Raw genomic sequence first — 24,840 nt, 5'->3', positions numbered from 1 at the left:
TACTTGATCCCTTAATCTGTCTATTCGGTGGCAGGGGAAGTTTAGGAGCCTTGCGGCAGTGGTAAGGGAGAAACGGCGGGAGAGGCACGAGTCTGCACCGACTGCATATTAAAACATCAGCGGAGACAGAAAGACGAAAACCCCATATTTCCAATTCTCCTATGCAAACACGTATTGTGCACACATATTCCTCCACCCCCACCAGCTCTCCAGTGAGACAGTGTGTTCGCTAATCCTGATAACCAGTGGCATTCAGCAGTAAGACACAAAGGAACGGAAGGAGGTTGGTTGTGTACATCTTCTCTTTGCACTCTGCCACAAGCAGTGAGCTACAGACTCTGACTCAAAAAGATAAAAATGCAAGAATTTATTCAAAAAGAAATAAGCGCTCTGCATAATTCAGCAGGAGAACTAACGGCATCTAGAAGCCTTGTTTAAAGATTCCCGTGTAATCCAGAAGAGATATCGTTGGATTTGAGACACCTGAACACCTGTACACTTGCACCTGTTAGGGTTTCTTGATGTGAAGGCATAAGCAGTCAAATGCCAGTTTGGGGTAAGTACCATCTCTGCTTGTGATTGGGGTACCTACATGCTTCATTAAAAATTGCGGATGATGCAGTTGCCTAATTTCTACGATAGACATGACTTGCAACATGTATTTATTCATGGTTTACACATTATATAACGTATTACCTTAATATTAGTAGTAGTTTTATTAGTAGTTTATCTCTGGTGATTATCTCCATTAATGTAAAAGGGTCCAGCTTCACCATTGTGCTAGTATATGTACATTTTCTAAATTAATGCTGTCTCGCATCCCCTAGGCAGTATTCACTTGCACATCTTTCGACATAAACTCATCACCTTACATTTGACCAGCTCATTTATTTCTGCACCCAAACGTTGATCTCTCATTACTTTGCAGCAATAGTCATCAAAGTATATGCATTACAGTCCAACGATCTTGGGTGATAAATTACAAGTCTACATTTTAAAGGATAAGTTATCATGAGCCAAAGTGGCATTCTCTTGGTTGTTTTATAAGGTTTAAATGATTACATTTATTTATATAATATTTATTTTAATTTTAAATATTTTTATTTAATTTGGCTTTGGCAACATCTTATTTTGATTTGATTAACAATTTTACATGCAGTGGCCACCTTCATTTTATGAGCTACACCAGGGGTGTCAAACTCATTTTCACCGAGGGCCACATCAGCATTATGGTGGCCCTCAAAGGGCCGATTGTAACGTATTCTGCTGTGATTGCAGTCTGTTGTTTTTCTTGGAGGCTAAATTCTGCATTTATATTGTCCTACTTTACCACAGACACAGCCTCATAACACAAGAGACGCACCGGTTTCTCTTCCTGAAGCACAAACTTGTTTTCACTTTCATTAAATTTCCTCCTTATGCTTAATTTTCTTAATTATCTTCTTGTACATTTTAGGATCATGTGTAAATATTTCTTAACATCATCTACTGGCGGGATGTGTCACTTTGCAGGTCACAAAATCAGCCTGCATTATGAAAGATGCAGTTTATTTAGGATTTTACAGTGTATTTTAAGACAATCATTCTGCCCTCACTAATAGTTTATCCCCCTTTCTCAGCTAGACAGACAGACAGACAGACAGCTCCCTTCAGAATACAGTCGGTTTTATTTGCTCGCCAGCTGTGTGATACACTGTGTGCATCAAAATGAAGTAAAAATACAAACAGTAAAAACAATAAAGAACTTAATACAGTACAAGCACACAGCTGTAGTCAATTGTTACATCTGGTACAATATGAGCTTTAACCAAACGTAAAATAGCGCTAACGAGTTAGCATTTAGTGTAAAGATACTAATTGCTATAGTAACAGTAACAATTGTATTTAATTACGGTAAATTTGTAACTAAAGCGCTGTGATATACTCTTACTATATATACTCTTTACTAACAACTGAGAATATAAACGCCACTACTTACAGACGATGCTTTGGTATTATATTGCAAGATAATTATCTGTATTTATTAGGGGTGTAATTCAGCATAAAGACTAATTGACTATTGTGCCTGCTTTATGCCAACCCTACGTGCTGCATGATTAGGCTGCTTTCTATGGCTTTTGGCGCCAGTGAAGTGGAAAAATGTAAACGTAACTTATCATCTTAATCAAAACTTTTGTTGCAGTGATAAACCAAAACATCTGCATTTCAAGCAAAAAATTTTTTTTCTTAATAACTTAATTTTGCTTGGTCTGTAGAAGATTGCGTATTTAATTCCTAATAAATTAAATGAGCTATTCATATTTAGCATTATCTTAAACCTTACTAAGGCCCCATCCACCCTGGGGTGCCGTCTGGCTTTGTCAGGGGTGCCGTAAAAAATATTCTGACATTACTGATATTGAAAATGAAATAAATTTAAAATACAAAAAAGTCAACTTACCTTGAAAGTGTAGACCATTAGCCACCTCAAACATCAAAAATTGTCTCACATGCCCCCCTTTCCCCATGCTACAACGTCAACGCGGGTTGCGTGCGTTGCCTATAGTGATGAGTTGTTCGCGAACGATCCGATTCTATTGAACGGCTCTTTAAAATGAACAAAAGGAACCGAGTCGCGCCTCTGGGAGCCATTATAATATATATTTATATTTCTGTGCAGTTCTTATCGGCTGTAATTCAACCATTCCGCTTCCATCAGTAGAGGGAATTAATCAGTCATAATAAGAGCTGTTAATTGTCGAAATTCAAATCACTTTCAGTATCGCGGAGAGAGCAAGCGACACACACACACACACACACACACACACACACACACACACACACAGAGTTAATTACCTCATTAATGTAAATATTATAATTTTTATTGTTATTATTTTGCACTGTTTTTATTAATATTTTATTCTATTTTATATTTTTGCACATGTAACTGTTTTGTATATATTTGTTCTTTTTTATTGTTATTTTTATTATTTCTCTCTAACTTGCTTTGGCAATACGACTGTCCTTATTTGTCATGCCAATAAAGCTTCTTTTGAGTTTAAGTTTGAGAGCCGTAACCGAGCTACAGAAAAACCATGCAGACAATGAGCAGTGCTAGTGGTATAATGACAAATGATTGAGAAATAAACTATAAACATGTTTAATGATGTTAAATTTGATTGGTTCATGGCGCATATGTTTTAAAGCAGAAACAAACACAGGCACATCTCTGCACAAGAGAGGATTTTTCTGAAACTTAATGCAATGCAACCACAGTACGTCTCATCCCTGTAGTGTTTTTGTGTGTTAGCAGTCCGAGGGATGCAGAGTGTAAGTTTTTTAATAAATTTTAGACTGGTGTGACTTGAGATTTTGAATACTTTTAAAGGGTGCCGTGACTGAAAAAAGGTTAAGAAACGCTGTACTGAAGGACGAGTGGTTCACAAAGCTACAGAGGCTAGACTTTGCTCCCAGGATGACAATGGAGTATAATTCAATAAAAACGTTTTTTAAATGATAATACATTTAAAGTATACTGACCTCAGATAACACAATTAAATCATTTCTGTCACCCCAAGACTTGGAGAAGGTTGTAGACGTTTCTTTACATTTACATTTACTTTGACGTTTACAGTGGTGTTCAAAAAAATAGCATAAATCAATGTTTTTAGTAGAAATGCTATTTCTACATAGCAAAAAAATGACTTGAAAGTGTAGTAGAGTATTGAAAACAAAACAAACCCAACAATTAGGACATGCATGCCACTCATTCTGAGTAATCGAAGCATTGATTGAAAGGGGGTTGTTCAAAATAATAGCAGTGAGGAGTTCAGTTGGTGAAGTCAAATTTCCCAAAGAACACATTGACTGGCCCAAAGAGAAATGGCTCAACATTTTGTGGACTGATGAAAGCAAAATTGTTCTTTTTTAGTCTAGTGGCCATAGACAGTATGTCAGACGACCCCTGAGCATTGAATTCAAGCTAAAGTACACTGTGAAGACAGTAAAGCATGGTAGTACAAAATTATGATATGGGGATGTTTTTCATACCATGGTGTTACGTCTATTTATCACATACGAGGGATCATGGATCAGTTTGAATATATCAGAATACTTGAGGAGATCATGTTGCCTTATGTTGAAGAAGAAATGTCCTTAAAATGGGTGTTTCAACATGACAATGACCCAAAACATCTTGGTTACAGACAAACAAGATTGAGGTAATAGAGTGGCCAGCACAATCCCCTGACTTTAATCCCATAGAGAACTGGTGGGCTGACATCTGAAACGTGTTTTTTTGAGGCAAAACCCAAAAATGCAGAAGAACTGTGGAATGTAGTCTAATCATCCTGGACTGGAATACCTATTCAGAGGTGCCAGAAGTTGGTCGATTCCATGCAACACAGATCTCGGAAACAATTATTATGCCACTAAATATTAGTTCAGTAATTTAAAGTAAAGTGAAACCTTAAACATTTTCAGTTTATACATAAATTTTTTGAGTTTTTAAAGAAAAATGCTGGCACTGCTATTTTTTTGAACAGCCTAATATTCATTTTTCTTAACTTCCTGTAAAGGATTAACACAAACTGGCTACATGTTGTTCATGTTTTGATTTAGAATTGAAAGTGTAATATTTTCAGTGCATTTGCATTTATGGAAATAAAAGTTATTATAATGATTTTGTGCCTCATTCACTTTTTTTAAATCACTGCTATTTTTTTGAACACTACTGTATGTCATTGTAGACAGTATAAACCTGAGATATTTCATGTTTTGTCTGGTCAACTTCATGTCATTTATTAATAAACATCCATTCCTGCATTTCAGGCCTGCAACACATTCCGAAAAAAGTTGGGACAGTAAAGCATTTACCACTTTGTAATGTTACCATTCCTTTTCACCACACTTAAAAGACGTTTTGGCACAGAGCATACCAAGCGATTTAGTGTTTCAGCTTTTATTTTGTCCCATTCTTCCTGCAAACACGTCTTAAGATGTGCAACAGTGTGGGGTCGTCGTTGTTGCATTTTTTGTTTCAAAATTCTCCACACATTCTCTATTGGGGACAGGTCAGGACTGCAGGCAGGCCAGTCCAGTACCTGTACCCTCTTCTTCCGCAGCCATGCCTTTGTAATGTGTGCAGCATGTGGTTTTGCATTGTCTTGTTGAAAAATGCATGGACGTCCCTGGAAAAGATGACATCTTGAAGGCAGCATATGTTGCTCTCAATGTACTTTTCTGCATTAATGCGGCCATTACAGAAGTGTAAATGACCTTTGCCAAGGGCACTGACACAGTCCCATACCATGACAGACCCTGGATTTTGGACTTGTTGCTGATAACAGTCTGGATGGTTCTTTTTGTCTTTGGCCCAGAGCACACAGCGTACATTTTTTTCGAAAAAAGACCTGGAATGCTGATTCATCTGACCACAATACACGTTTCCACTGTGTGATGGTCCATTCTAGATGCCTCAGAGCCCAGAGAAGTCAATGCCGCTTCTGGACATGGTTAACACAAGGCTTCTTTTTTGCACAGTAAAGTTTTAAATGGCATTTGTGCATGTAACTCTGTATTGTAGGGTTTGACAAAGGTTTGCCGAAGTAATCCCTTGCCCATGGGGTTATTTCAGCTATTGCTGAGTGAAAATTCCTCAACAAATTCCTCACTGAAATTCCTTCCGATTCCTTGAATTGTTTAATGATATTATGCACTGTAGAGGGAGAAATATGCAAATTCCTTCCAATCTTTCTTTGAGGTACATTGTTTTTAAACATTTCAACAATTTTCTCATGCATTTGTTGACAAACTGGAGATCCTCTGGCCATCTTTGCTCATTAAAGACTCTGCTCCTTTTGTTTCAAATCATGATTACAATGACCTGTTGACATCACCTGTTTGGAATCACATCATTATTTAGTTTTTTCACCTCATTACTAGCCCTAAATTGCCTCTGTACCAACTGCCTCTGTACCAGTGTGTTGCAGGTCCGAAATGCAGGAATGGAGGTATATTAACAAATGAAGTGAAGTTGAGCAGACAAAACATAAAATATATTGTGTTCAAACTGTCTGCAATTAAATAAAAGTCAAAGTAAATGTAAGAAAAAATGTAAGAAAAAACTACATTTTTTTTAATGTAGTTTCTAAGCTGTAGCAGGTTGTTAGAATTGCAGGGCTGTTACTGAGATGATGTCAAGTGGTTGCTAGGATGTTGCTAAGCGGTTGCTATTGTAGCCAGTAAATTGCTAATGTGTTATAAGGTGCTGCTGGGTGGTTACTAAGATTTTGCACTGTGGTGGCCAATGTGCTATTGCTAGGTGATTGCTAAGTTGTTGCTAGTCACTTGCTATGCTAACAGGTTAGTTACTAAGGGGTTGCGAAGCTGTTGATGACTGGTAAGTTATTGCTTGGCAGTTACCAAGGTATACTGAGTGGTTGCTATGGTGTAGTTATGCAGTTGCAGGTGGTTGCCAAGGTGTTTCAGGTAGTTGTTAAGCTAAGGTCTTTCAATTGGTTGCTAGGGTGCTGATGGGTGGTTGCTAAGGGTGTATGCAAGAATGCATATGGGGGGAGGGGCATAAATACTTTTGCCCAGATGTGATTGTGCAAGCACTTTTTGGTGGTTGTGTAAATACTGTCTGAGCAAAAGGTGATTGTGTGTGAGCAAGCATGTATTTAGTTGGGATGTGAATACTTGCTTAAATAGATGATTGTGTGTACAAACATCTATTTAGTGGGGTTCAAATTTTGTTTTGCTTGAAGACTATTAGGCCTCTAGGGTAGTAGTTGATATATAATTAGCTGTTAGGGTAGTTTTGGTTGAAGGCTGTTAGGCTAATGTGGTGGTTGTTATGCGCAATTTAGCTGATGGGATCATTGTTGAGGGCCATAGGAGGTAATTTTGGTTGATGGATTTTTCATATACCGCCATACCGTAGCACAGCTAATTTTAACAGCCGTAGGCTTTAATAGGCAGCGAACCATATGATATTGTTCGCAGCTAAAAGTGCAAATTAGGTACAGCTCACTTGTTAACCAGGTAGCATTAGCATAACAGTGTTAACAGATGAGAGAGGTTTTGTCAGTATGGTGGAAAAAAATTAACCAAAACAGCAAAGAAGCAAAGAAATGAGCTGTGTCGGCAGTTTATATATTTTTTTGGTTCTGACACAAATTAAAACACTGTAATACTGTACAGTTTGTCAGGGCACGGTTGTTGCAAAAAAAAATAAAAAATACAGCGGTGGAGCGACATTACTACGGTTTGTCGGGGCATGGTTGTTGCCAAAAAAAAAACTGGTGGAGTGACGTTACTATGGTTTGTAGGGGCACGGTTGTTGCAAAAAAAAAAACAGCGGTGGATAGGGTTGGGCGGTATGACGGTATTACGGTATACTGCGGTATTTAAAAATGGTGACGGTATTTAAAAATGGTGACGGTATTTTTTAAATGTGAAGCGCCAAATTTCAGCTTCAGGTTTACCTTGAAAACTGAGACTTTAGGACATGCGCGAATCCACAGTAAGGGAGGGGTGGGAGTGGTAGGCGGTTGGAGCTCGCTGATTGGCTGTGGGGTGCTCACTGGTGTAAGGTGATGCCACACTGGCTAGCGTTAGCTGTGAGCTAACAAGCAGAAACTGAAAAACGGCTCGTCTTTTAATTTTTCAAAATCAACATTTTTTATCAGTTCAAGTGGAAATTAACACAAGCGCGTGCATGCGCGGACATGTACTTATTTACTAAATATATCTTCAGTGTAAATCGAGCACAAGTGTTGAGAAAAAGGAGCAAACAGTAATAATAACGTTACGCCCAATCCGCTGTTCTGACTCTTCTCTGCCATAGATTTTCCTGCCTATGTAAGAACTATTTTTTCCTAAATAAAAGCGCTATATTAAGAAAAAAGAATGTCTCACCTGAATTATAAAATATATTGTCTGGCCCTTTAAGAATGTTAAGTGCACTGTAGGGCGTAGGGAAGAGATCGGATTTGTACCGTTTCCGTGTTTTGCACGGAGCTTGTGTGACATTTAAAGTAGCGTTCTCGTTAACCACTCAAATGTTTGGACTTTGAATTATTTTAACATTACTTTACATCACTGTCATCGCAACATGAACATTTACATTCATATTTTTTGTTACGGTATAGAACTTAATTCTGGATTACAGGCATAACTAATCGTACACGTTCATACACTTTTAAGAAATATCTGTAACTATAAACTAAGCAGTTAACTTTTGAAATATATTGAAGTGTTTAGCCTGCTATTATTCTGTTTTGTGTGGGCAGAGAGAGAGATTACAATGCCAAAATGTTATGTGTTAATGTTTGTGTTAAAGTGTAATTGATACACATGCATTTATACTTATGCATATCTATTATACTGCAGATCAGACAAGATAAGCAATGTTTGACGTTCAGATTGTTAAATCTTTTTATAATAAAACATTGAAATATTGTAATTACACTCAAGTGTGTACACTGTAAAGTTTGTGTTTTAATCTGTGTCGGAACAAAAAAAAACTTCTGAACTTCAGTGTAATTGCTACACCGACATTATGCCAACAACACAGAAGCAAACTGGAAGCGTACAAATATAAATCCACATTTATCATCCACATTTCTACAACAGACCTGTGATCAAGTTGTACAATCAGTGAAGTCATACTTCAGTATAACGGTATAACTGTGCACTTCACCAGTGGTGACTGGGAGACTGCAAAGGTCGTTTTATTTGTTAAAGTAAGAGCTAAGGGTAATTGTATAATACTTAAATATTATATTAATAATAAACATTGTATATATTGTACCTGTTTTACACGTACTAATTCAATCATATATTGTGTCATTTTGTGGGGCCAAGCAAACCTTATAGAACTCAAAACCTTCATTATATACATGGTAAAATTAAAACTTTTTAGATTCTATGTACTTAAGACAGTAGAATCAGCCACATACATGAAATGTCCCAGTCATACTAAAAGTAAAACATACCGTGATGTACTGTGAAAATCTTAAATAATACCGTGATACGAATTTTTGGTCATACCGCCCAGACCTAGGTAATTGGCTGTTGGGTAGTTGAGGCTTAGGGGTATTTAGCTGTTGTGGTAATTAAAGTTAAAGGGTATTTAGCTGCTGTGGTAATTAAAGTTAAGAAGTATTTAGCTGTTGTGGTAATTAGGGTTGATGGGTGATTGGCTGTTAGTAGTAAAGGCTGAGGGGTTTTCTAGTTGTTGGGATAATTCGGGTTGATGGGTAATTGGCTCTGGGGTAGTTGAGGCTGTGGGGTTATTTAGCTGTTGGGGTAATTAGGGTTTAGGGGTAATTGGCTGTTGGGGTAGTTGAGGCTTAGGGTTTGTTTAGCTGTTGGGATCCACATTTGTGTCAAATTTCGTGATTTTATGACAAAAACTGCAGACTGAATAGGTTAAACTTGTGAATAAAATAATAATAATAAAAACAAGATTAAGAACAACAGCATGTTGGCTTTGTCAGACCAAAATAATAATATTAATATTAACAACAAGAAAAAGAAGAAGAGAATTGCATTAGCTTTTATGAGTTAAATTAAAGTAAATTTTTTGGAAAATATCTTTGCAGTTCTATTTGATTAAATATTTGATTATGTGGCTTTTCTTATACAAACTGGGTATGATGGGTTCCTCAGTAATTAAAATAAATAGTGTCATACAGCCCATCAACCTGAATAAAATTAGCTGCTTATATGTAGACAAAGTTGCTTTGAGACAATGTATATTGTAAAAAGTGATATATGGATACTTGACTTTGCATATGCAGCAAAGGAAAACACTTGCCAACAATAGAGCTCAAATTCCAATTGACCAAGTACAACATTTAAAAGTGGACAACCAAAAATGGCTTTAAACTCTCCCAATCTAAAACCACCTGCAACCACTTCTGCTATTAAGGGTTGCTACAGCCAGACCCAGAAATAACCCTGGATGGTGAGCATAGTAAAATAAAAAAAGAAATGAAAATAGTTATGGACAGCAAGCTCACCTTCATACCAATTGTCCAACAACTGAAAAATAAATGTCCATGAATATAATTGAAAATCCTTTCCAGCACCAAATGGGAGGTGAGTCTCCAAAGCTTTCCAAACAGATTATATTGCAGAAAAAATATGTATGTAAAGTTTTGTCAGACTCTATACACATAAAATTTACCCCTCCCCCATTTCTTCACATCAGTCTGTGAAAAAGCAAACCTAATCACTGAGTTAAAACAAGTCAGAATACTCTTTTCAAATGAATTATTTATTGAAATCAAATCAGGGAGAAAAGATTTATTTGTTTTGCTCACTTTATTTCATTATGGTGTTGTGCATAAACAACTCCATGGAGCTATGTGCATTTGATCCAGAGATTCAGTCGTGGTTTAGGCCTTGAAAAACAGCTAAATAAACCAATCAGAGCTTTTGAATTCAGATTTTGGGCAGAATTTCAGTTGTTCCTCAAATCCAAAGCAATATATGCTATTTTTTTCCAATATGTGTCATTTAGGTGAGCTGGCAAAGAAAAACTCTTTCTTTATTGGTTGTAGAAGTATAAGCAGCACCTTTAGTTAACGAATGATAAGTTTCAGCTTTTTACTGCAAAAGCTGAGAGAATAAATTATTCGACTAAGATAGTTTTCATTAGTTAGGTGGACAAACACAGTTGGAAATGGATTTATATATTCTGGAAATATTCTGGAAACATACAAGATGGCCGCCAAGAAGAAAAACAAGTGGATTATATTCCTAATGGAACAACACACATATATAGATTTGGTCTCAATTTAAAGAAGAGAAGCTCAGGTAAGCAGCGGTTATGATTTTATGCTGCTTTGTGGTTGATCTGGGTTGTGGTCCTGCTGTTTACCAGGCGCTTACATTTAGCAATGATAGCAAAGCATTATTAACTCTTTAACTTTTTTAGGATTTTTCATGCTCATTTGGAGTAAAACAGACAGTATAAATGCGATTGTGAGATTCTGCTGGTTTGTTTGATATAAATATTGTCAATATTAATAGTCAAGTCAAGTCAACTTTATTTATATAGCGCTTTTTACAATAGACATTGTCTCAAAGCAACTTTACAAAATCCAGGACCAACAGATACAAAAACCCCTGTTGAGCAAGCCGAGGGCGACTGTGGCAAGGAAAAACTCCCTGAAAATTACAGGAAGAAACCTTGAGAGGAACCAGACTCAGCAGGGCCCATCCTTCTTGGGTGGTCTGGAGGTTACTTTAAATAAATGCATGATTTACACAAAGCATACAAACACAGAATTAAATGATCTAAAAGTTATAACTGGTAATAAATAGATAAATAGATAAATAATAATAGAGTTGTTATTCGCTCTAGTCTTCAATAAAGTCTGTAGTGATTTCTTGTCATTCTTGGTGCAATTACTCCAGACCCGTCACATCTGGCAGGAGCAGCATCGTTGTCACTGCAGTCTCGACTTTAATCCTTAACCTCGGCGGGTAAACAGGTTTCCATCAGAATGCCTTTGGAGTAAAACAACAAAGAATGTAGTTAATAATGTACAATGCTAGTTGAGTAAAACAGTTTTACAGAGAGTTTTAGACTCCGGCAGCCCTAAATATTACAGCATAACTAAAAGGGAGAGCGAGCAGGTAACAAGGTCATGAAGGCTTTCACAGGACATCAGCGCCCACCTCTCCTACCCAAACCGGAGTGATCGGACAAGAGAGGCAGAACGACAGCAACCCAACATCCCTGATCACCACAAGTTTCTATGACCAAGAACCCCCAAGCTCTGCGCCTTTGTCTGTACTAATCAAAAGTCTGAGAAAATAAATATGTTTAATACTTTGATGACGTTTAAGCACTGCTTAAGCAGAGCGCTGAGCAAAGCAACAGTTGTACACACTTCGAATTTAAGTGAAACATCGAGTTGAAGGGTACAAATTTCTCAACAAAGTTTCAAAAATTTCGAGTTTAGGGGACATCGAGTTACAAGGTACCCCTGTCCTTGCATTTTCTTCCCATGACTTAAGAGCAGCTAGTTTTTAAGTCTACATTAACATAACATTTCAGCAATAATTCTAATGTAGTAGTTCACAATATTTCACAAATTAGCTGGAAACAGTTTATTTAGCTTTCAGCATAAAAATTAGTGAGCTCATGAGAATTTGTGATCTCAAAGGTAAGCATAAGACCCAGCCAAATGGCCAAAAACCATAGGACCAGGCAATGCTCTACTCATTTCAGAAAATATGTGGAAAAAAACTGAACATTAAATGTGCTCTGTATTAGGCTCTTACACTGGGTTTAATTGCTAACACTGAGCGTGGAAAGTCATATTCTGGATCTGAGAACAATGGCTCTGATTGTGGCTTAACCTTATTGTGAGTCCCAAAGTCTTAGAAGTGGTCATAAAACCCTTTTAGATGGATACATTTTGTGAACCTTCTTTCTTATCCTTTGTGTATTTTTAATTGCTGCATAGTGTACTGCTTGTTAAGACTATTAGCATACTTGTCGTTGCAGAAAAGGTTCTTTTTACGTAGAAAAGGGACTGGTCTGTGTCTTTATAATCCAATTAGTGTAATCCAATTATTAATTAAATTTAATTACTTTTTCTTCATGGGGCCAGTAATTTTATTTCTTAAATAAATGAAATGATCTTTTAAAGACTGACTCACTTTGTATACATTTTGTTAAAACACTTAAAATTGTAATTGTAAAGTGTGGTAAAAATATTAAACTAGTATACATTTAGAAAAAGCATGTATGAAGTCATAATTTACATCCAATGTAGGCATAACACGCATGATAATTAAAGTTTTGTTTAATTTAGACTACACACTTCTCTCTCTCTCTCTCTCTCTCTCTCTCTCTCTCTCTCTCTCTCTCTCTCTCTCTCTCTCTCTCTCTCTTCTCTCTCTCTCTCTGATGTCTTTCCTCACCCTTTTCAGCCTCTCACAGTCTCTACTGGGATTTATCACCCATGAGATCGAAGAATGCTCTTACTCTCACCAGTGCCAGGCAGCTTGCAAATAAACAGTCCTGTATGGATTCCATTTTATCTGCCACTGTCAAACAGAGTTATTTTTTATTCATGGTTTGCATATATGCTTGTAGATATATTAAGTAAAATGGATTAAGTAAGCCCTAGCAAGTCCAGTAATGCAAAGAAAGTTTTCCTGTTTTTTGAGCAGTGCCAACTTAAATGCCTTATTGTAGTTGGCACTGCTCAAAAAACAGGAAAACTTTCTTTGTGAGGTGATTTAGTATGTTTGTATAAAGTGTACACATGGTAGCTAGCCATTACATTTACATTTTCAGCATTTAGCAGATGCTTTTATTCAAAGCGACTTACAGTACTGTGACAGTCTAAGCAATTGAGGGTTAGGGACCTTGCTCAAGGGCTCAACAGTGGCAACCTGGCAGTGGTGAGGCTTGAACCGGCAACCTTCTGATTACTGGACCAGTACCTTAACCACTAGGCTACAACTGCCATTAACATGATGAAATGCTGATTCCTTAAAGATAAGGAAGTGATGTAAGAAGAACTCTTACAAGATTCTGTTGACACAAGACAGTTGAAACGATTGGAAAAACATAATTAACTCAAAGCTCAAACCTTGTAATGCAACAGCCAAATTTATGTGGGACAAGTGTATGAGGACGAGTTTAGTCAGTTGTAGTACAGTTTTGATAAAGAAACTACAATTCATACCAAATAGCACAATGTTTTTATGTCAGTAAACAGTTGATAGTAATGGGTAGAAACTGACGCTGGCAGTTAGCTGTAGGATTAGTAAGCCACTTAAACCAGTGTGTTTGCATTTTGCCGGTAACCCAAGCTTGGGTGTGCCATGTCTACAAGGTCTAATTGTTTTAGTTCCCCACTTCTCGTATTACCTTAACAGGATCATAACTAACATTCTCTGTGCCACAGGTTAGATGTGACTTGATAGTGTCTCTGTTTTTAAACTAATCCTTAAAGCCAATAATATGTCAATTGAAAGAATAAGAAGAAAATATTGGTTATAAAGATGCACTAAAATGTTTCATTTTTACAAAAACAAGCTGTTACATGCTGTTTAAAACTGAATTATAAACACTACAATAATCCAATAATAAGCTCTTGCTTGAAGGCTTCTCTGGTCTGTCACTAACACATCATATCACTAACACACAGATGACCTATTATCTGATGACTGACCTGTAATCTGTGCAATTTTTCTTATGTTCTAATATTTCTGTCAGGATTTTCTTGATATTTCCCTGCATCTTACAACAAAAGCCATGGTTGGCAGAGCTTACAAAGCTTTAAAGAAGGTAACAGTCAGCACAAGGGTACAACAACCTTTTAAAGTATTACAATACCATTGAACACAGTAAAGATGCTCATCTTATGGCACAACAATGACTTGACCAAGAACTGGAGGCTGTGACGAGCCTACAGCTGTTTAAGTCAAATTTATTTATAAAGCACTTTTTACAATAGACATTGTCGCAAAAAAACTTTAAAGCATCTAGTACTGACAGACCCAAGGGACTTTTTGAGCAAGCAAATGACAACAAGGGAGATGTGGATTTCTGGGGTGTTGAAGTTCCCCAGTTTGGCAGAGCATATAAAAAGAAATATAGAATGCTCATCCAGGAGAAGGTTAAAACAGCTATGGAGAAGGAAAGGACCAGCAGAGCTGTGATGATGAGATCACATAGAATGATCTCTGGAAGATGGAAACACACCACATCAAGTTTCTCATCCAGGCAGTGTATGACATTCTCTGAAGCCCATCTAACCTGCAGGAGCCTGCTTGCAGAGCAACCATCATGCCTTCTTTGTGGGAGGACAGGTACACTTGAGCATATCCTGAATATCTGCAATAGAGCTCTCGCTGATCAAAGCCGAAGTGAACTTTATTATCATTCATACAAGGAGTGCACAGATGAATGAGATTATGTTTCTCCAGGCTCTGATGTGCAAATATGACAAAGACAAGACAAGTGCCCATAATACAACATATTAGACATACTGGACATACTAGTCAACATAGACAGACATAAAATATACACTGCCTGGCCAAAAAAAAGGTCACCACCTGGATTTAACTAAGCAAATAGGTAAGAGCCTCCCATTGGATAATTACTGCATGGGTGGTTATGTTTCAGCTGGCAACAAGTTATTTAACCCTAACTGATGCAGTGAGTAGCTTCTCATTTGTTAAACAACCATGTCGAAAGACACATCCTGTGGTCGTAGAAAAGATGTTAATCTGTTTCAGAAGGGTCAAATTATTGGCATGCATCAAGCAGAGAAAACATCTAAGGAGATTGCTGAAATGACTCAAATCAGGTTAAGAACTGTCCAACGCATTATTAAAAAGTGGAAGGACAGTGGGGAAACAGCATCTTCGAGGAAGGAATGTGGTCGATCTTGAATCTTGAATGATCATGATCATGATCGGCAATCACTTAAACGTTTGGTGAAATCAAAAATGTAGAAAAACTACAGTAGAACTCAGGGATATGTTTAATAGTGAAAGTAAGAGCATTTCCACACGTACAATGCGAAGGGAACTCAAGGGATTGGGACTAAACAGCTGTGTAGCCTTAAGAAAACCACTTGTTAGTGAGGCTAACCAGCAAAAACAGCTTCAATTTGCTAGGGAGCATAAAGATTGGACTCTGGAGCAATGGAAGAAGGTCATGCGGTCTGATGAGTCCACAAGCCTGTGGGGGCAGTGCTATGATCTGGGGTTGCTGCAGTTGGTCAGGTCTAGGTTCAGCAACGTTATGTGCCCACACATTGAGGTCAGCTGACTACCTGAATATACTGAACGACAAGGTTATTCCATCAATGGATATTTTCTTCTCTGATAGCACGGGCATATTCCAAGATGACAATGCCAGGATTCATCGGGCTCAAATTGTGAAAGAGTGGGTTAGGGAGCATGAGACATCATTTTCACACATGGATTGGCCGCCACAGAGTCCAGACCTGAACCCCATTGAGAATCTTTGGGATGTGCTGGAGAAGACTTTGCGCAGTGGTTCAAATCTCCCATCATCAATACAAGATCTTCGGGAAAAATTAATGCAACTCTGGACAGAAATAAATGTTGTGACATTGCAGAAGCTTGTGGAAACGATGCCACAGCGAATGCGTGCCGTAATCAAAGCTAAAGGCGGTCCAACGAAATATTAGAGTGTGTGACCTTTTTTTTTGGCCAGGCAGTGTACATATAGGAAAAAATAGAGAAAAATAGAAAGACAGAAAAATATAGATAAATATAGATCCTCGTATAGATAAAAAAAATGCATTTTGTTCACAGTGGTGGTATTATTGCACAGCATAGCAGGAAGTGTAACCTTGATATGAGTTATAATAAATGTGTTCTGAGTTCCAGTTAAACTGAGTATATGTGCTTAGACAGTCTGTGTATGTGTTCAAAACATTCTATGTGTGTGTGTTTAAGAGTTCAGTATTCCTAATGGGCCATCATGTTGTGTGTGGTGTCAGAGGGAATTGAGTAGTCTGATGACCTGTGGGAAGAAGCTCTTGCTGAGTTTGTCAGTCTTGCATGGCACACTGTGATAGCATCTGCCAGAGGGCAGAAGTCTTAACAGTTTGGGTGGGTGGGAACTATGACAATCTCTGTTGTGGCATTGTGACAAGTATAACTCATGTATGGACTACATCCTAATGAACTGCCTTCCAGTCTGGTATGGTGGTTGCATCGCTTTAGACCAGAAATCCCTTAAGAGTATGAATGTGAGTGTGTGTGTGTGTGTGTGTGTGTGTCAATCAGTTCAGACTTGAGTTGAGGAGTCTAACAGCTTGTAAAAAAAAACTGTTGAACAGTCTAGCGGTGAGGGACAGAATGCTTCAGTATGCTTCAGACGGTGAATAGTCCATGTGATTGCTGTGATGAGGCCTCCACAATGCGAAGATCTTTGTAGATGAAAGCTCTCACAATGCTGAGAGCTTTGTATAAATGTCCGTGAGAGATGGAAGGGAGACCCTCTATTCTTGCAGTGGGATACAGTGCAATTCCCAGACCAGATACTGATGCAGCCTCTCAGGATGCTCTAGATAGTTCCTTTGTAGAATGTAGGCTTTCCTCAGCCTTCACAGAACTGTTGGGCTTTCTTGGATATAGTTAATGTTAATGTAAATGCTTCCTTCTCATGTTTTACTGGACTGAGCTGAATTTTGACATTAGATAGGAAGAAGAAGAACCACACCAATTTCAGCAAATACACTTAAGAAGCTAATTATTATTATATGATTGCCATTTTGGGAGAGAGAAAAAGAAAACAAAATACTATGGTTAATGAGAGTAGAATTTTTGCAGCAAGATTAGACAGTGCTATATAAAAATGTATATAGGAATAGAGTTTTCAGAGCAGACGTTCTTCCTTTTTGTGATGACTCGATGAGGAGGGTATATGTCCATACTTCTGTGGATTTGCGTTTAAGGCCAGTGTCCTCCACCTCTGTACAGACATCTCGGGCTACTAACCAATGTTCTTACATAGTGCTGCAAGCACTGCCAATTGTGCCTGCTAGGGGGCACCTAGCCGACCGTTAGCACAGCTGAGATTTGAACTCTACGAGTTTTTCTCTTCCACTTTTGTGAAAGAGAATAAAATTGTACAACAACAATGTTTTTTACATTGCATAAGGCTAAAAAGCACGTTTGCTTCAGGACTGGTGCAGAAATCTTAGCATCATATGGACGAATGGTATGTATGTATTTGGGCCAAAATATGTAGCTTCTAGAAAAATGTTGGGGGATTATGCACAGTTAAAAATGGGAAAATGAGGTTGTTTTAGATACAGTATGTTTCACTAAATTAATGGTTTGATGGTTTTATGCTTTAATGGGGTTAGTAATATTTAGGTATTTTAATCATTCATTTAATCATTTAATCATCCAGTTTCCATTTTAGTAAATATTCCTTTAAATTAGTGGTGTTGTTTAATTGGTATTTTTCTATTAAACAGTTATATTTTTAATAGTGTATATTTAAATCAAAAGTGTAAAAATGTGTTAAAAGTAAGTCAAGTTTCACTATCTGTGTCTGCCTGCCTGCCTGCCTGCCTGTCCGCCTGCCCGCCCATCCATCCATCCATCCATCCATCCATCCATCCATCTATCTACACTTCATATACCAGTTTTGCGGTTTAGCGGGGCAGTTACTTTTTGGTTGAATAAATATTTTTATTTAATACAATTAAATCATCCTTTAAAAAGTGCACTTTGTGTTCACTCATGTTGTCTTCAACTTTAAAGTAGTTTGAATATCTGAGACATTTAAATGTGACAAATTAGCAAAATTTTAAGAAATCAGGTAAGGGGCAAATACTTTTTCACAGTACTGTAACTAATGGGCACAAAATTCAATTTTAAAATTATAATTGCATTTTATCTTATTTTGAATTTTAATAGACTGTGATAGACCTTGCTCTGTACAGGTTACAGATGTTTGGCTTATTTTATCAAACTTTGTGACTTCCTGTAGTGCAATCAAAATAGTGCTTTATACCATTTACATTTAAAGTGTCTTATTTCCATTGTTACAATGCAGGATGTACAAAAACCCAGGATACATTCCAAACTGACCTGTCAACATTTCTTTTCCTTGTGTCTGTAATGTTTTTTTATTAAACATTTGCTGGACAATTTGACCATTACATATGCCATGCCTAATGAGACTACCTTGGCTCATATTCAGTCTTCTAGCTGAATCTCTTTATGTGCTCTTGGCTAGCATGCTTTAGGTGTTTGCTAGAAAATAGGAGGGACTGATACTCTGCCCTGTGCCCCTTATAATTAGTACAATGGTTTAATGCATTATTAATTGTCCCTTTATTAGAAAAACTTGGAGGCATTTTATTACTACATCAATTTCCACTTGGTCTCTTACCAGTTTGTAATTCATCTCATAATGTAATGTGATTAGTGGCACCATTGAATGCATGTATGTTGGACAGGTTGGCCAGACAATTATCCGAATTTTGTCATTATGCATTAAAGCTCCATCTTCATGATATAAACAAATAATAAATAACATTTGTTATTTGGATGCAGACTTTAGGAGAGGTATCAGAGTATATAGTAATGCTTTAGGAATAATTTAATGTTTGTTGAATCATAACCTAATTGTGACACTTGGTGCTGTTCTTTTAAGATATTGAAGCTTCTAACTAGAGGTCTGCCACATTTCCTGCATACCACCTGTTGTTTATTACCAAGGCCTGCACTGCTGAATAGACAGCTTCATGTGTTACCTGATACAAGGTTAAACAAGAGTTATGTGTTCGGTTACCAGAGGCAATCGAGAGTTGAGAGAGATGGTCTTCTTACTTGACTGTAGGAAATTTGAAGCAGAGAACCTTATTCAGATCAAGACAGCAAGTTTTGTGACCTTTTTTGTGACATACACATATCAGGTATTAAAGGAACTATCAAAAAAATCTATACATTTAAATACTGTGTTGTTGTCATATGCCAATCAATAACATGGGTAAAGCAAGCCAAGCACAAAACACACATATACTGCTTTAACTCAGTATATGTAATGTTATGCAAACATAGGGTCTGTTTGAAAACCTAGTGAAAACCTAGCTCTCTACAAAGACAGCATTTTACATCATCCTATGCATGCTCCTGAGAAGAAGACTGTTCGAATTCTTAAAAACCTTAAAATACTGCCTTATCCGATGCTTCCTTACCGACAGCTCACTCGATTTTCGAACAGACCCATAGATTGCCTGTAACCTGCTATTGCCGATCAATCGTGTAGTGTGAAAACCACAACGACTTAAAAGATTTCAGATTACAAGAGATCAAGTTGTGTAGTGTGAGCTGTACAGCAACCTGAACACATTGAAAGTTGTTTAGTGTGAACTTAGCTTAAATATACTTACAATTTTATAGCAAAACTTTTGGGGAGATTTCTTTCTACGTTAACATGCTTGTGAGGTTCATGAAGACATGGCTTGGTGTGGAGCAACCACAGAGCCCTAACCTTAACCCTATTAACACCTATTGGAAGAGGTTGAGCATCGATTGCAAGCTTGGCCTTTTCATTCAACATCAGGGCCTGATCCCACAAATGATCTTTGAACTAAAAAAAGATTGTGGAAAGCCTTGCCAAGAGGATGGAGGCTGTTTTAGCTGCAAGGGGGAACTCTCTGTTAATGTCTTGATATTTTGGAATGGGATGTCCAACAAACTTATGATCATATGTCCCCATTTGACTATATAGTGTGTGTGTTACTATTTCAGTTCTGTGAAATGTGATTGCTGTATTTCTGATTGCCTTTATACTGCATACTTGCCACACTGTATCATGTTATATTATTAAACAAAACATGATATCACACAAAGGTAACTTGAGACACCATTACACTTCCACTGCCAAATTTGACTGCTTGTTAAATGTTCTTGCTATAAAATGCTGTATTTGCTTTTTGTCCTAAAAAAATCATGTGGCCCAAAACATTTTTGTCTGCCTATAAAATTATTAGAATTATTGAAAGGTTTGATGAAGCTTATGCTTTTTAGAAAATGTCATATGCATTTATTAAAGCCCTATGCATTTATTAATGTATTTACTCAGTAATTACTTTATCCGAATCAGGGTCACTGGGTCTTGAGCTTACCTGCAAACAATGGGAATACATCATGGGCAGGATGCCATTTCATTGAAGGACATCACAGTCTCATCCATTCAGTTACTTACTTACATTTCACTTTTTTTACAAATTAGAGTAACTAATACACCTATGAAAAAATAGGGGTTGAAAAGAAAAGACAGTACTCACCCTGCTAAAAAACTGTTACAGCAGTGGTTGGTTAGTTACTGCAAAAACAGCATTAACATGTTCAAAACCTGGTCGGGCACTCACCAGATACACATGTAAGGGAGAAAAGGCAAGCCTTGTATAAGGGATGGGAGGCCAAATGGGGAATCACCCTCTTGCTGTTACAGTAGTGACAGACTGGTCAATGAGCTGGCTCAAGTAGCGGAACGATACAGAGGAAGGAATACAGAGGCAGAGCGGGTAGTGTAATCCTTAGTATGATCTGAGACTCTCTGATAGGGCTTTTTCACCAAAAGTACCATGGTTCTTGAACCGGTTCTGTTCAGGTTTCTTAGAACTTTGGTGTTTTGTAGAGAACCGATGCGCGTTTCCACCAGTTTTTGAGAACCAAGCCTGCGTCATCAACGGTGGGCGTTGCTTAACAAAAGTTGAGAGTAGTAATATAATGGCGGCGCATGTAGATTATGTGCGAGCATTTGTGCTGTTGTTGCAGATGTTCGTTTTTATGCAAAAAGCATCGATCAGCTATTCGTAATAAGAAGACGTGAGAAGTGTTTTGCGCTTTGCTTTCATTCACTCTCGGCGCAAATAGCCGATTTGCTCAGCGCTCGGCTTGAGCGGTGAAACATCACTAAAGTTCCACCACACGAACATCCACTTGTGTGAAATAACCATCAAATCCAATCTAAACACTCCACATGTATCTGTGTTTAGCTGGATTTACTTCACGTGTGGTGTTTATGCAGCTCGGGGTTCTGCATCTTCTTGGGAGAGTCGAAAAAGCTTCACGTAAAAAATAAAGCGTAACGTGGCTGAATGTACTGAAAGTACGACATTACTCACCGTTAATACTGGTTATAAGTGCTCTGTACTGGTTATAAGTGCTCTGTACTGCCCAAATTCATTGGTCGTTGTTTTAGTACAACAAACCACGTTGCGCTTTATTTTTCACATTAAGCGTTTTTCATACTGTCCGGGTCACTTTTACCATGTCATATCACACAGTTCATCTTTTTTAAGGTGCTTTGAAAAAATCAGCGGCAAACTGGCTCAAAATTTAATCAGGTGAACTTTAAAAGATACAATTGCAGCATTAAGCTCTATACACGACACCAGCACAGTGGTTTAGCAAAGCACCCAAACCTCTACACTTTGATACGCCCACCGATTACATCACGGTTCGTGCTGAAAAACCAAGTATGCTGTGGTGCCAGATTAGAATGCTATTTCGCTGTCTGAAACCTCTTTTTTCGGTGGAAACACGCGGAACCAGTTCAAAATCAAGTTTGCGAACCAGAACCGGAACCGTTCCGTGTCGGTGGAAAAGGGGTCTGTATGAATCCGTTGCATGCAAGTCGTGTGGCAGTAAGAGGTTGTGAGAGTGCACAAAAATGTCAAAGGGGGAAAATATTTTTACACATTAAATGCAATGTGCTGCTTATTGTAATTTTGTGATCAGAAAATCTTACACATAAGTACATCTGTGTAGCTATTAAATACATTGTTTGGGTTTGTTGGCGAGCCCCTTAAACTAATTTATGTTTTTTGTACGTTGTATTACCTTTTTTTAGGTATCTGGTTTACTAACCTCACTCAAAAATGAAGAGGAAGGACATGGCGATATGGGATTGCTTAGGACTGCTGGGCCTTCTTCTGCTACATATTGCAGTGCTCATATGCCAAGGCCAAAGCTGTCCAGAATTCTGTGACTGTGTACCACAGAAGAAGTCTGTGATGTGCCAGAACAAGCTCCTAAGTTCTGTTCCAAATGAAATTCCAACTGACACTGAACTGCTAAACCTTAGAGGCAATAGTTTGCGCTGGGTGGAGCACAGGGATTTGGCAGCCTATGTATTTCTGGAAGAGTTAGATCTAAGTGAGAATCTTATCAGTGTGCTGGAGCCCAGTGCTTTTTCCAGCCTAAAGAATCTACGTGTATTATGCTTACGAACTAACCAGTTAAAACTAGTGCCAATGGGTGCCTTTTCAAATCTTGCCAATCTAACCATTTTGGACCTTAGTGAAAATAAATTGGTCATCTTGCTAGACTTCACTTTTCAGGATCTGCATAGCCTCCAAAAATTAGAGGTGGGTGACAATGACTTGGTGTATATTTCAAATAAGGCATTCCTGGGCTTAATTAGTCTTAGGGAGCTTACTATTGAGAGGTGCAACCTGACCTCAGTCTCAGCCCAGTCACTTTTTTACCTTCGTGGCTTGGTTATTCTGCGACTACGCTACCTTAACATTGCCTTGTTAGAGGAACATTCCTTTCGGAAACTAGGTGGACTGCGGGGCCTAGAGATAGACCACTGGCCATATCTAGCGTACATCTCCCCATATAGTTTTCAGGGTCTTAATTTGTCCTGGCTGTCCATTACCAATAGCAACATAACCACAATCCCCACTAGTGCCCTTCGTACTCTCATTCATTTAACCAGTCTAAACCTCTCATACAATTCTATCTCTGTGATTGAATCTTGGGCCTTGCGTGACTTGGTTCGTTTGAAGGAACTTCACCTTGTTGGCACCAACTTGGTTTCTGTGCAGCCTTATGGCCTTGGAGGTTTGCAACAGATACGTCTGCTCAACCTGTCTAACAATAGATTGGTAACACTAGAGGAGGCCTCGTTCCACTCTGTCAACAACCTGGAAACTCTTAGAATTGATGGTAACCCTCTTTCCTGTGACTGCCGTCTTATTTGGATGTTGCAGCACCACAAGACCACACTTAATTTTGATGGTAAGTCACCAGTTTGTGCAGCACCAGTTGAGGTGCAGGGTAAAGCATTCAGTTCCTTCTCTGACTCGACCCTCTTTGAACATTTCACCTGCCAACGACCAAAGATCCGCAACCGAAAACTGCAACAAGTATCTGCACGTGAGGGTCAGGTTATATCATTTTTCTGTCAAGCAGAAGGAGAACCAACCCCAGTAATCTTCTGGATTTCACCTCAGCGACGCCGCATTACCACTAAAAGCACTGGTCGCATCATTGTGCACCCGGAAGGCACATTAGAAATTCGCTATGCCCAAGTAACAGACAGTGGAACCTACATCTGTATTGCCAGCAATGCAGGGGGTAATGACACATATTTTGCCACTTTAACAGTTAGTGGACTGCCCCTAGATGCAGCTCCTAGAGCAAATCGCACCTACTATGTTGATGACCTTAATGACACAAACCTAAATGACACACGTGTCTTCCTAAAGTTTACGTTAGACCTTAAGACCATTATGGTCTCTACAGCCATGGGCTGCATAATGTTTTTGGGTGTAGTCCTTTTTTGCTTCATACTACTGTTTGTATGGAGTCGTGGACGTGGTCAGCACAAGAACAACCTCTCAGTAGAATACTCCTTCAGAAAAATGGATGGCCCCACAATGAGTGGAGGTCAAGGAGGTGCTAGAAAGTTTAACATGAAGATGATATAAGGACAGTGGATTTAGACCCCTCTGACTTTTTGCTTCCTATGTGATGTGGATCTGATTTTAAACAGATTTAATTGACATTTTTAGTCATTAATATAAACTTCATCACCCATAAAAAATGAGTGAAAAGAGAAAACATTTTAAAGTTTTTTTCAAACATTTACTGAACATTAATTTATTGAACATTGGGTTCTAGACACATTTCAAGAATAATTAAAACAAACAGAACGTAATGACAATTTGGAGTGCCACATATAAGAGTCTGAATACGTTTGTGATTAGGAGATTCAAAATGTAATCATTAATTAATTAATTTAATTTAAATGGCAGTTATATCAATTTTAAAATCTAATCCACATCAGAAAGTTCACAAAACTTGAATTCACTGTAAATTAAAAGTTGTGTGTCTTTAATGCAAAGGCATAATAACTGTACCGCACAGAAGAACTGGCTTTTTGAGTTTTTTATTTTCTATTATAGATTTTAAATGTGTCAGTGACATAAAGTTTTGTGTAAATGCCTGTTTCTCTAAAATAACTACCTATCATGTATTACTAATTTTTATAGATTAAATAACAACACATGCTGTAATATAAGC

General features: G+C 37.8%; 1 protein-coding gene across 1 annotated transcript; it reads left to right on the top strand.

The window, feature by feature from the left end:
* Positions 1-22,424: 22,424 nt before the first annotated feature.
* On the top strand, positions 22,425-24,297 carry lingo3a (leucine rich repeat and Ig domain containing 3a). Its single transcript, XM_063012436.1, has one exon. It carries the CDS (start codon positions 22,425-22,427, stop codon positions 24,243-24,245), a length of 1,821 nt encoding a protein of 606 aa, XP_062868506.1. The 3' UTR covers positions 24,246-24,297.
* The last annotated feature ends 543 nt before the right edge of the window (positions 24,298-24,840 follow it).

The sequence above is a fragment of the Trichomycterus rosablanca genome, chromosome 17 (genome assembly GCF_030014385.1).
Source record: "Trichomycterus rosablanca isolate fTriRos1 chromosome 17, fTriRos1.hap1, whole genome shotgun sequence".
NCBI lineage: Eukaryota > Metazoa > Chordata > Actinopteri > Siluriformes > Trichomycteridae > Trichomycterus > Trichomycterus rosablanca.
Note: the sequence above shows the minus strand (reverse complement) of the source record. Positions and strands in the feature narration are given on the sequence as shown.